This window comes from Paroedura picta, chromosome 10 (genome assembly GCF_049243985.1).
Source record: "Paroedura picta isolate Pp20150507F chromosome 10, Ppicta_v3.0, whole genome shotgun sequence".
In the NCBI taxonomy this organism is placed as follows: Eukaryota; Metazoa; Chordata; class Lepidosauria; order Squamata; family Gekkonidae; genus Paroedura; species Paroedura picta.
Genome location: NC_135378.1, coordinates 62,036,599 through 62,050,431, shown reverse-complemented (window position 1 = coordinate 62,050,431; position 13,833 = coordinate 62,036,599). Strand labels below are relative to the sequence as shown.

The window sequence follows — 13,833 nt, the reverse complement described above, 5'->3', positions numbered from 1 at the left end:
GATGGCTGAGTTTTAATGGCGGGTTCATATTATTGTGATAGGATATTGGTGATGCCAGTGTGGTGTAGTGGTTAAGAGTGCTGGAATTTAATCTGGCAAGCCAGGTTTGCATCCCTACTACTCTACATGCAATCAGGTGGGTGACTTTCACAGTCTTGTTAGAGCTGTTCTCAGAGAGCAGTTTCCCTTGGGGCTCTCGCAGCCTCACCTACCTCACACAGAATATCTGTTATGGGAAGAGGAAAGAGATTGTAAGTCACTTTGAAATTCCTCCTGGTAGTGAAAAGTGAGGTATAAAAGCCAACCCTTCATCAAATTGATAACTTGCATTGGAGAGCTCAAACTTTCCTCAGTACGGTAACATGAGTATCCATCTGAAACTGTTAAGACCAGCCACTGGTGTAGAGCCAGTTTGATGTGGTGCAGACTTCTAATCTGGCATGCTGGCTTCACATGCAGCCAGCTGGGTGACCTTGGGCTCGCCATGGCTCTGATAAAGCTGAGCAGTGATCTCAGGGCTCTCTCAGCCTCACCCACCTCACATGGTGTCTGTTGTACGAGAGGAAAGGGAAGGTGACTGTAAGCCGCTTTGAGCCTCCTTCAGGTAGAGAAAAGCGGCATATAAGAACCAATTCTTCTTCATTGTATGTGGATGGTGATGCTGTGTGTTGCAACAAATGCAAACCTGTCCTTTCAAAAAGTGGTAAGCCCATTGAGAGAGACTTAGTCACAGATCTTTACTTGTGGGTTTGTGTCTCTCTGTGTGCAATATACTAATTAACCTGATTTACCTCCCAAAGATTCATCATGTTGAAACATAAACTTGTGAATGTGCTCTGAATCTGCGTTTATTGTTCCTATGAACCGCATATCTGTAACTAATTTGCAGCATTTTGTTTTCAAAGGTTCCATTTAACTAAAGACACACTAATCCAATTATGTGTTTAGATCACTGTTCCTTTGAATTTTGGCTGGCATTGGTTCCTGCCAGTTTGCGTTCTATGTTTACATGTGATAGGTAACAACTTTAGAAGTTCTGCCTTGTGTGCTCTCTCTGCTTCTGGTTTCATCCCAGATAGGTTCCGTCGTAAATTATTATCACTTTGAAACAAATGAACTTCTTTCAGAGTATGTTGTGTATTGATGGTTAGTAGAGCCAAATGCTTCACAGAAGCACTTCCCTGAGCTATGCATTTGTAGCTAATGACTGGCTACTTCCAAAATCAGTTCCTCTTCCTCAAATAATGAGTAGTGGAACAAATAGTGTGTCATGGAGCAGTGTCACACTACAGGATTTCTTCCTTTCTTTTTACTTGGCTGCCATGCATGGGGGTCAAGAATCCCACTAAATGACAAGAAATTACAGAAAGTTACTCGAAAGAATGAGTCTTAGGGAAGCTGACTTTGCTGGGAGTGTAGTGTGCATGTGTAAACCTAGCATTGCTTTTTGTCACAGTGAAGTATCCTCTTCTAAAATAACATTTCAAACTCTTTTGTATCGCAGGAATTTAAAAAAAGACCCAAGTAATTCAGCTGGGGGTTGCTTTTGTGCTGGTCATGAAAGTACACGTTAAAATGGGAGGAGAATCACAGGAAGCAGAAGCACCACACAAATTGCCCATTTAATACCTAGCTGTGAAAATCCACAAAAATACTAGAATCTTCCATGATTTGTTGGGATGGTATGGGTAGCATAGGCATTGTGTCTTGTGGCCTAGTCAGGAAATAAGCATGGGAGAGAAAGGCGGCATGGAAGACCTTGGCTCTCCCTTGTTTTTTAAGTACCTAAGAAGAGCCTTAATGGATTGGACCAAAGATCCATCATGCTGTTTTTCAGAAGATCCGGGAATGGGGGCCATAGCAGCACACTTTGGGTTGCAGGCAACTGTAAAAAACAGTATCCTGGACTCTGAACTTGGACCGATGAACTGTTCCCAGTAAGGACCAATCAGGTTCTTTGGTAGGTAATCCAAAGCATATATAAGTTCGTGTTGTGCCTATGTTTCTTGTTTGGTGTTTGGAGTTGGTGTTGGATTGAATAAAAGAGCTCTTTGAGTTGAAGAACTTTGTGGTCTGTGTTTACTGAATCCTCAGACACTTCACAATGTACTTTAATCTTCCTGGCCATATCTTATAAGAGTTATGGAGTTGGATCATAAATCACTTAGCAGTCTTGGGGGGCCTTGTGGCTTGGACAGAAGCCATTAAAGATTGCACGCCTGCTGATGTGGGAGCAGCTGCAGAGATTCTGAAGATGGAAAAATTGCCAGTGAAGGAAGCAAATGCTATCTAACAGCTCAGAGAATGGCTATGCAGTGAATGTGGAAGAAAATTGTAGCCCGGCTGATTTGGTGGCTGCTATGAAGGAAAAGAAGCCAGCCTGCCAGCAAAGCTGTCGCTAACAGCTCAGAAAATGGCTAGGCAGAAAAAGTAGGCTTGGAAAGAAACATGAAAACCAGAAGTGCAACTTGGAAATGGATGTGATCTGCAAGTGCTGACAGGAATCTGGAGAGAAAAGCCCACCAGAAAACGGTGGGGAGAAATGCACCTGTGGTGGAGATGCTGCAGACCATGAAAGATTATACCAACTGAGAGAGAATTGCTTTGCAGCAGCTCATCACCTGGATGCTATGAATAAATTGCTCTTTTGTTAGAAGAGTTAAAGGAGAGTACACTCTAGCCAGCTAGAAGGGTCAGATGAGTCAGGATGCAAACAGTTCTGCCTGGTCATTTTCCCAGTTGGTGTGAAAGTCTGCCTCCCCCTGCATGCACACACACAGTTTTCTTTGACAAGTTTTTTCATTCTTGGGAGAAGGGGATTCCGCACTGCGGCTGAAGTGCAAAAGGCTGTGTGAACTGGGAACGTCTTTCTGTTCTTGAGTCTTGCATGGACTTTGTTGCCTGAAGAAATTACATTTTTTCTAGCAAAGGGAATCTGGACTCTAAAAAGTCCAGTGTGTGTATGTACGTGTGTGTACGTGCAAAAAGCCCAACAACTGAAATCAGTTGTTCGGCAAGAACACCTCCCTAGTGGGCTGTGGCCTCCATATGATCTGAAAACGGAGCTTATGCTCAACATATGCCAACAGAGTGGCATATATTTTCATCCTGTAAAACAGTTATGATTGTTTTTAGTAAATACTTTGCAGATAATGGAATGGTCTGATGTTCTGTTCATTTACTTTTGTTATAATATGTTGTATTATCCTATTTTGCTGTGAATCTGGAAACCAGTCCATGCGGCCATTGAGGGCAATGCCTATGTGGACAGTCATATGATGGGCTAAGATAAGATGGATCCCCCCTCACCTTTGCTGAACTGCCTAAATAACCCACCCCCACATCCTTGGCACATTCTTCCTCCTCTCTCCCCCACCACAACCCCGTCCTCACTGCTCTGCCGTTATCATCAATTCTCTGCCTACCCCAATTTTTGGTGGTGTCCCTGGCTGCATGTCTTGCACCCTTTTTGTCTTTGGTGGTGGCTGGGCATGTCCTATTTGCAGTGGGAATGGAGGTATGATAGAGAGCTGCTTTGGCTTGGAGGTGTAAGTGGCAGTGCCTAGGACTGCAGCCGTGTGGTGGTAGCAGTGCTGGGCGCATGGCCCAGGGTGGTGATACAGGAGCTACAATGAAGAGAGCAGTGTTGGGTCGGAAACATTGTCAAAGCCAGGTAATGTCATGGTGGCTTAGTTGTGTGCTTATAGTGGGTCCAACATAAAAGCACGTGTAGATAAATCTCTATTTTGGGAGATTTCTGCTCCCTATCCATTTCCCAGTCTTCCTTCAGATTTTTCTTTAAACCTGGGTGTCTCCCAACATTTGTATAACATTTTTTCATTCTGCATAAATGGGCTTGATCTGTGGATTTATGTATCTGCAGATAGCCCTTCTTAAATATAGGATTCCAGGTAGCGCTCCCAGATATTTACATAGGTAGCCTTCAATAGTCTCCTACCAGACTGATGGTGGACATATGGAGTGGGAATGCAAGGTGAGGTTCCTGAATAAAGATGAGCTTTGTTCTTTATACAACTGGATTCATCTAGTCTGTGAAGCTGCCTTATAGAGAGGAAAACCATTGATCCATCAAACCTGATATTGCATGCTTTGACTGACAGCACTTTTCCAACTGCAGTCTTTTATGGCTCTGCTACTTGAGAATCTTTGAGGTGAGAGGATAAGGTTTGGACATTGTGCTAGCACTAGGATATTATGCTTGTAAAACAAGTGTTTGGCAACTGAGCTATGGATCATCTCTGTTCCCCTTTAGACACAAGGAGTTAGGGTCTATCCTAAATGTGACCCATTAGGGTCTATCCTAAACTATCCTAAATGTGACCCATTTTCCTGGGTCCAGCCTGCCTGGCATTCTGTTAAATCTAAACTTCATTCTTAACTGACAAGTGATAGGTCTTGAGGATCCATTGCAATGAATGAGACACAAAGAAGACATTCATCCTTGGTGGACTAAACATTATTTTTCCCCCTCTTAGTGATGTATGTTTTACTCCACTACGGGAGACCTTTGTATGGGCAAAGACCCTGTGTGCTGGTTCATTCTATTTGTTTGCCCTATGGCTAATGGAGTTAGTCATGGCTCCCTCTCTGGTTTTGCAGCTTTTTATACCATATCCTCCCTACCTTTGGATTTAGTGCTAAATCAAGATCATCTTATGCATGTGCAGCCTTAGAAAGCCAGGCTACTATGGACTAGTGCGGGTAAATTCTTTGTAGCGATGGGGGCAGTTTGTTCTTGGACTACATGTATTCTATAAGAGAACTAACAAGTGCCCACAGATCTTTTTGTTTAGGCTGTTGGTATATATATGACTAATGATTACTCGTTCGAATAAGAGTTGCAAGAGAGGTCAAATAATTAGTCAGTGGTACGAGAACATGATTGCTCACTAAGCCACCGGAAATCGGAGCCATTTGATACATAAATATGTGCTCAGAGGCAACTTGCAAAACAGGGTAAAGACGGCATCTGATCGAAAACATGCCTCAGCAGGCCCCATCTTAAAAAGCTCATTTGTGTTGACCAGATGTTTGCTATTTTCTGGAATGAAGTTTAAATAGAATGCAAATAAGTTCATTATTCAGGATTTGTGTGACTTTATAAACTTTTTTTTTAAGTTCAGTTAGCTGTGCAAATGGGAGAGAACGTTCTGTCTCATAAACATGCTTTAAAGAAGAGGAGATATATATTTCTCTTCCTGGCAAGATATTGACTTTATCCTTCCTGGCAGTAATGCAACCAATTTTTGAAGTCAGGGGTCAGTGGGGAGTGCAGGAACAAATGATTACGCTAACAAGAGGAAACAGGAAAAATCAAGGTCTTGCTTCAGTCTGTCTTTTATTATTGTTTTATTGTACAATATTGTTTCAATTAGGAGGTGACCTGAATAACGGTGTGTGCACACTTCTACCTTAATGAATTTAGGTTTTGTTTAGACAGTTCTGACTTAAAAAAAAAATTATTCAAGAGACCAGCAGCTTTGTTGCTAGCCTGCAAAACACTGACCATGGAAGAGGCTTGTCTGTTGACTTTTGGGAAACGTGTTCTTATCATAAATACTTTTCTAGGAAAGTTGCTTAGGTTTTATTAAAGCTTTGCAAGTTCTTGATTTTAAAAATTTCTTTAGAAAATGTGCATGTATTCTGATAATTGAAGTTGTAGGCCAGGGGTAGTCAACCTGTACTCCTCCAGATGTTCATGGGCTACAATTCCCATGAGCCCCTGCCAGCAAACACTGGCAGGGGCTCATGGGAATTGTAGCCCACGAACATCTGGAGGACCACAGGTTGACTATCCCTGTTGTAGGCAAGCTAACAGTCCTTGAAGTATCATTTAATTCTGGATCTTCTGCTGAAATGATGGGTTGTGATTTTTTTTGTTAAAAAAGTCTTATAACCTTAAAAGAAAGTATTTCATATTTCCAAATGTCTAGTGAATATTTTTATTGGTTTCTGTATAATTAGGAATATTAACTTAGCTTAAAATTTAACAGTATTGCATTTTAAAAGAACTTTCCCTTTTCTTCAGAATCCTTATTAAGATACCTTCCTTGAAGTTCTGCAAAATATATTCTGCTCACTGGCTGGAAACCATATACTCAGCAGAGGGTTGCCAGCCTCCAGGTGGGCTAAGAGGTCTCCTGGAATTATAATTAGTTTCTGTGGAGAAAATGGCAGCTTCAGAGGGTAGACTCTCTGGCATTATATCCTGATTAGGACCCTCCCCTTCACAAGCCATGACCTCCCTAGGCTTCATCCCTCAACTTCCCGGAATTCCTAACCCAGAGTTGGTGGTCCTATCAATGAAAAATAATCTTTAATTGGTAATGGTCCAAAGGGTGACAGTTTGAGGGACTGGATTTCTGAACTACACTCAAACATGGTTATGCTAGTCAAAGTAGAAGTCTTCATGTGAAACTTGGGAAAAATTAATCCAAACAATCACTAATTTTTTAAAAAAAGCAAAAATTTCTGAATTTTGACCTGAGTGATGCGGTAAAGCGGTGATTGTGTTAAGTACCAACAGTGCTTACCATTTAAGGAAGAATGTCACCATGAGCCAAGAAATATCACTGTTTTTAAACCATTGAATGTCTAGATGTTGAGAGGGAGTTTCAAGATCCAGTTTGGTGTAGTAGTTAGGAGTGCGGACTTCTAATCTGGCATGCCGGGTTTGATTCTGCGCTCCCCCACATGCAGCCAGCTGGGTGACCTTGGGCTCGCCACGGCACTGATAAAGCTGTTCTGACCGAGCAGTGATATCAGGGCTCTCTCAGCCTCACCCACCCCACAGGGTGTCTGTTGTGGGGAGAGGAAAGGGAAGGCGACTGTAAGCCGCTTTGAGCCTCCTTCGGGTAGAGAAAAGTGCCATATAAGAACCAACTCTTCTCCTTCAAAAAAAAGGGGGGGATGGGGGCGCAGCAGCAAATGAACAGAAGAACTTCAGAGTTCAACCAAAAGAGAAATACTAATATATATAGAGAGGGGAAAAAAGCAGTTAAAAAAAACAAACAGAAAATTGATGAAGAGTGTGAGAAATGAAGAGAATGGGACAAGAGTGTGAAGAAAAGATTCACTGAAGAGAGTGTGAGAAAGGAGCTGTGAGAGATGTCACTTAGCTACTCTGGTGCTTAAAAAAACACCACCAATAGCAGCTTGTTTCCATCCTTAACTAACCTGAAGAGGGAAAATGCACTAAGAAACTCCAGGGAAAGGTGTTAGTTGCCTTTGGAAGAGATGGAGAGTGCTGCAATTATATGGTATTTTTTGCAACACTCACTTTATTTACAATTGTACAGACAGAACACATGTGAAAGGACAGAGACATACTTACAGGGCAGTGTATCAACTACTCCTATAATAGTGAGTGAGTGAGAGAGAGAGAATTCACAGCTGTTCCAGTGTGTACTCTCTTCATCTCCCACACTATCTCTATGAAACTGCTGGCAGAGGTTGTCAGAGACTTGGAGTGAGATGCCACCAATATGCAGATGGCACCCAGTTCTGCTTCTCTTTAACAGCTGTCAGATGGGAATGTGGAAGTCCTTAAATGGCTCCTGGAGATGGTAATAGGAAGAATGAGTACTTTTAATTAAGGACTGTGTTTTAACACCATTTTAGTGTGCTTTTATCCTGAAACCGATGTTTTGAGCTGCTCAGTGGCCGGTGTTTTTATGCTTGGTTTTTAACGCTGGATTTTAATTAACGACTTTTAATATGTTATGTTCTTATTAGGTTTTATCTTGTAGGCTCCTTTAGGTAGGTTCCTTGGAGAGGTGGCATAACATTTCTCCAGATAAATAAAATATGAAGTTTGTATTCTTTATTGGACATTTCAAATTAAGATAATTCCATTTGTGATGATGGGGTGGTATATGTTATTATGTATATGCTATTATACATTTGTCCTAGAATGTAGAAGCTTATGTAATGTTTTGTTCTTTCTGCAGGCTTGTATGCTTTCCGGAGGGTGCTGGAGCAGCAAGCTAACCCTTTAGATGATGATGTTTCTGGATCAGTGATTATCACCAGCAGTGATTTCCTGAAGGCTATGAATGAAGTCAGGCCCAGTGCCATGAGGGAAGTGGCTATTGATGTGCCAAAAGTAAGTATTTGACTTTGTGGTATCCTACGTTGATTCAAGTGCTGGAGCAACATGGTTTCACTTGAATACAATCACATCTTGAAAATGGCACATTTAAATTACCTCTTGATGTGTTATAGCATCCCATATTGTGATTATATCATTATCTTTTGGCAAACTTTATTGAATAGTATCATTAAAAAGTTATAGGGTTTTTTTCTAACAATTTCTCATCCTGTATCCAGTATAGCAGTTGGCTTAGAAAATCTCAACTGAGATGAAAAACAATGTAGGGGTCAGCTACTTACCTCCTGTCACTTTCCTAAAAAGTTCAAAGTAACACCTGTGCTGCTATCAGGTCTGCTTCCAGTGTGAAAATGTCTTGTGTCCAGGAAACTAGAGTCGAGTTAACTTAATATCATCTCCTGGGTAAAGTGGTGGAAGCTGTTACAAAAGATAGAACTATTTAACTCATAAGAAACAAGTTCTACTGAATCAGCACATTTTGTAAGGGGAAGTCCTGTTTCACCAAACTTTTGAAGCAATTTTGAGAGTATTAACTAGTAAGGATGATCCAGTTGATAGATCATTTGTAATGAGGACCAGATCAGATATAAATGTTACTTTGTTGGGCTGGGCCATATGCCATAAAATGTCATACAAGGCACCGGAGATATAATTTTTATAAAGAACACAGGCAAACCCAATTAATGATATTATTTTTTACTCAAAATACTAACAAAAGCAATTGATTAGCAGTGAATGCAAGAAATGTATTTAATCATATGCAAGACTTGTTTTACTCCCAAGAGATGCCATAAAAGGGGAAGATATCTTACATTTCTATTTGTGTATGTTCATGAGGCTCCTTATTGCTTTATCCTTTTATTTCTTTGAAAATAACCTATTTCTGTAGTCTGGAGAATATTCTGATGAATAGAAATGGCTTGCTTTACAGGTATCCTGGTCTGACATAGGAGGACTGGAAGATGTTAAACTAAAATTGAAACAAGCAGTTGAGTGGCCACTTAAGCATCCTGAGTCTTTTATTCGAATGGGTATTCAGCCACCAAAAGGAGTCCTACTTTATGGACCTCCTGGATGCTCAAAAACATTGATAGCAAAAGCTTTAGCCCATGAAAGTGGGTTGAATTTCTTGACAGTGAAGGTAAGTGTTAATTGGGAGAGAAACAGAAAGTGTTAGTCAGTTGTGCTTTCTCCATTGTCATCTTTGTAATATCTGTCCAGGAAATGTGTATTTTTATGTTTTCATTGTGTTGTATGCAAACTTATTTTAGTAGGGCAAAATGTATATGTATTTCTCAAGGGTCGGTCCCATCTGCAGTTACTAAATCTGTGGATCAGGACCGCATTGACACTCAACTAAGCATTTAGAGCTAATTCTCCATCGAGTTCCTACTTTGAGACAGCAAAACTACCAAGCACGCTGGGATATATTTTAGAACTTAGGGCAGCTTTATCAAGTGGTAATAATGGTAACCATGGCAAACATGCCTACAAGCTACTAGTATGCTTATAGTACTCCATTAAAGGTAAAGGTATCCCCTGTGCAAGCACCGAGTCATGTCTGACCCTTGGGGTGACGCCCTCTAGCGTTTTCATGGCAGACTCAATACGGGGTGGTTTGCCAGTGCCTTCCCCAGTCATTACCGTTTACCCCCCAGCAAGCTGGGTACTCCATTAGAGGGAAGATATTCCACTATTTAAGATTTGCCAAGTCCCTAATGTAACTGTACATCCCATCGAATCAATCAACTTCCCAAAAACAGTTTTCTGTGCATGCTGTTTTCAGTGTAGAGTGCTGAATGATATTGCAGTATATACTTTTTAAAAGTCTGTTTGGGAATATAACTCTGCTATTAAAAATCACTTCTCTTTTTATACAGGGACCTGAATTAATGAACAAATATGTTGGGGAATCAGAACGTGCAGTCAGAGAGGTAAGATGTTATTCATTTAATAGAAGAATGAATTACATGTGTAAGAGAATGCCAAGGGTTGTAGCCTATTTAGCTACATCACAGTTTTGGCTTCATATGGATATTGCTTTGTAGAAGCTGTGTTTCCTCTTGCCATGCCAACCTTATTTCAGTCTTGACTATCATGTGTTTATCTGTTCTGAGGTCATCTTGGATATTTTAGAAAGCTGTGATGGAATGCGTGGGGATATGGCTTCATGCAAACGTTTAGGAAAGCATTGGAGGTGGTGAGGCCAAAGTGTTTTATTTTTTAAATGAATGCCCATGTTTTCAATTGGCCCTCATTTCCTTTTGGAATACCACTGAACTGTGAGATGAGTTTGAATTTGGCAAGCTGTGATTTCCACATATGACATTGCTTGATGACCGTTTATAAAACAGTCTCTATAGAATTGTGTTATCTTGGTTGCTTTGATTTTGGTGGAGAAAGCTGGAGGGGGGGGGTGGATGGGCAAAGTATGTCCACTTAAAAGATACGGTGGGTTGGTGGCATTTAGTCACAGCATTTTAAAAGGAATTTGCTATTACAGATTATAGTTTAACAATCTGACATATTTTTGTCATCTTCCGGATTTGTTAGATCTTTAGGAAAGCCAGAGCTGTTGCACCTTCCATATTGTTCTTTGATGAAGTAGATGCCCTGGCTGTAGAGAGAGGGAGGTAAGAGAAAGTACTAATCTGTGAAAATCCATATTTCTGTAAAGTGTTTCTGTGAAACCAATTATCTGAGTGTCTGTGTTTGTTACTGCTCCATGTGTTCACAGGAAAGACATCTATTTTATAAGTATAAAGATACCTATACAAGCCATCTGCCCTGAAAACTTAATTAGAAACTGGTTGCTTAATTTTTTGAAGCACCTAACTATTCCACAAGCAATTCAAACATTTGCCTATTAGAATCTGCATTTAAAATTGCTCATGTAGCCGCCAGGCTCAGCTACTAGCGCCCTGTCTGTTCTCTGAACACTTAGCCACAGTGATCCATGTGATGGTCACCTCCAGAATAGATTTCTGTAACTCGCTCTATGTGGGCCTGCCCTTGGGCTTGATTCGGAAACTTCATCTGGTGCAGAATGCGGCTGCTAGGGTCCTCACAGGAACACCTGGGAGGGCCCGTATCCAGCCTGTGCTGAGTCAGCTGCATTGGCTTCCGAATGCTGCCCAGATCCGGTTCAAGGTGCTGGTACTTACCTTTAAGACCCTTTGTGGTCTGGGTCCCACATTAGGGACCACCTTTCACCCTATGCCCCCCGCAGAGCATTACGCTCTGCGGGAGCAAATTTATTGGTCATACCTGGCCCTAGGGAAGCACTCTTGGCCTTGACCAGGGCCAGGGCCTTTTCGGTCCTGGCCCCAACCTGGTGGAATGAGCTCCCGGAAAAGCTGAGGGTCCTGCAGGAACTATTGTCATTCCGCAGGGCCTGCAAGACGTAGCTCTCAGGACTATGGTTGAGGCTAGTGCACTAAGGAAGAATTGGACACCCCCCTTCTTTCTTTTAACATCTTATTGACGGCTGGAGATCTATTCTCCCATATCCTCCCCTGGAGGTCCTGGGTAGGGGCGATTTTTAGCTGTTTTAAAGCCGAATTGTATCTTGGATTTTTGTATGGGTATTGTGCAATTTATGTGGGTTTTAGTGGAATTTTTATTGGGGTTTTTAAATGTTGTAACTCCACGAGCCTTTCGGGAGTGACGGGCTAAAAATCGAATATATAAAGATATAAATAATTGAAATGTCCAGTGCAATGCTGAAACAGTAATCAGAAGAGAATTGTAGCTAGTTGCTGTAATTTCAGCTTTTAAGAATATTTTGCTGTATTAGTTTCTTCTCATAAGATATTTTAAAAATATAAGTGTTCCCTGGAGCACTAACTAATTATTCTAGAAGTTGTAAATATGGATATAGACTTTTTATCAAATTTACGAGCAACACAGTATTATGAAAATAGCTGTTAAGATTTTTAAAAATGTCCAGTTCTGGCTAGTATATTCCTTGGAAGCCTTTATTTTAGACCATTTCTTTGGCTAAGTGCAGTTTCTGAAATGGCAATTTTATCGTGAGGCTGAAGAAAATGCGGCCTTGGATTAGCTTGCTTAGGGATACGAGCATGACCTTGTGTAGTCATGTTCCACTGGAGACATCTGGGGTTTTTTTTATGGAGGGAGGTTGGAAAAGCGCAGAGTGGGACACAAACATTTCATTGTCAAATATGTACCATATGGGAGGTAAAATATGTAATGTAGTTCTCATAAAATTCATCTGAAATTAAACGGTGTAGGAAACCAGACAAGGCACTTATTGGAAATGGCCTGTTTTTACAGGCTGATTTTCCACAGTAGGAATTTGCAAATGCATTAGAGATGCTAACAGTTTGCAGCCTCTGGAGATCCATTTCCTCTTTTGTAACCAGACTGAAGTTTTCAAGGAAACACCTGTTGATATTGTCTCTCTACTTGTGTAGCACTTTTTCTTTACAGAACATGCTGTTATTGCTTAATGTTCTGTTTCCTTTGCCTACATGCACTACTGAAACATCTCCTAGCTATAATTTACGAATTTGGCAGCATTTGTATACAGAGATCTGGAAGGCAGGATGTTTCAGGTGGCGAACTTTTGGGGTGTGCAGTGACTTTTTTGTCATAGCTGCCTATCTCCGCAGGCTGAGTAGGAAACTAAGGTATCAAGCAGAGTAGATTTCACACAGGTGAAACAGACTTTGCATGTGAGATGTATGTTAATGTGGATGAATGCTGAATCAGGACTTTGGGGGAAAGACAGTGCTTGGGTCTGCCTGGCTGTGCAAACACAATGCAATCTTGTGTGAAGTTAGACTTTAATTAATTAATTAAAATGATATACCATCGTCCCATGTGGCTGAGGCCAGTGTACAACATACATTCACATCAATAAAACACGTATAATAAAAACGATAAATGAATCACAGTGAATCTGTTGACATCTGTGGGCTGAGAAAGGTATAACTCTGCTGTGAATTGCACTGTATGAGATTTGATGCTTTTGCAGAGTATTCGCTGGGGATCCAGCAGAAATCCAGCAGAAATCCAGCAGAAATGCTTCAGTTGAGCAGCATTATTTGAGGGTTTTTTCCCCCATTTGGAACCAAGAAACAGCAGCTTAAATCATGGATGGGCTGTCAGATGGGTTGGGGTGAGTGACTGAATGCAAAGAAAATAGGTTGATGTTATACCCCATAACTATTAACTGTGACCTGCTAGCTAACCTGTTGTTTTGAAGTGCAAGGCAGAGTGAACATCCTCGTCCTCTTTCTGGTGATGAGGAATAGTGTTATAGAAATATAGATAATAAACAAATGAGTTTGTCTAAGCAAGGATCGATGCAATAGAAACAAAGACCCATATTCACTTGTTTTGCAAAGGCCTAGAGTGGTACTATGAAGAATTTATGATTTCCTTAGTTATGCCTCCCTAAGGATGTCTCTTCTTCTCAACCCTTGATTTATAAATGGCTAGGTTTACAAACAAACCAACCAGTCAACCAGCTCAAACAAAAAGACAACAGAACCCCATGAATAGCTAAGTGAGGGTAGGGTGACAGAAATTAGAAGAATTGTGCACCATCAGCAAATTTTAATAAAAATACAGAAGACTTCTAGTGAATTTCTGAAGGAGGAATTATAAGAGAATAAAATGAGAGGTTATATTTTGAGGTGCTGTGGCACTTCCTGCTGACTATTGTAAAATAGTTT

General features: G+C 40.9%; 1 protein-coding gene across 9 annotated transcripts in view; it reads left to right on the top strand.

Annotated features, from left to right (window-relative positions):
* The window catches only part of AFG2A (AAA ATPase AFG2A), a 161,705-nt gene that overhangs the window by 20,410 nt on the left and 127,462 nt on the right, over nucleotides 1-13,833 (top strand). For all 9 annotated transcript variants that reach the window (XR_013224823.1, XM_077300356.1, XM_077300355.1 and 6 more), the window contains 4 exons: nucleotides 7,971-8,125; nucleotides 9,063-9,272; nucleotides 10,012-10,065; nucleotides 10,685-10,764. Coding sequence is in view for 8 of the 9 variants with exons in the window: in XM_077300356.1 (XP_077156471.1) it covers nucleotides 7,971-8,125; nucleotides 9,063-9,272; nucleotides 10,012-10,065; nucleotides 10,685-10,764 (499 nt within the window). In the remaining variant the exon portion in view is untranslated. The remainder of the gene's footprint in view (nucleotides 1-7,970; nucleotides 8,126-9,062; nucleotides 9,273-10,011; nucleotides 10,066-10,684; nucleotides 10,765-13,833) is intronic.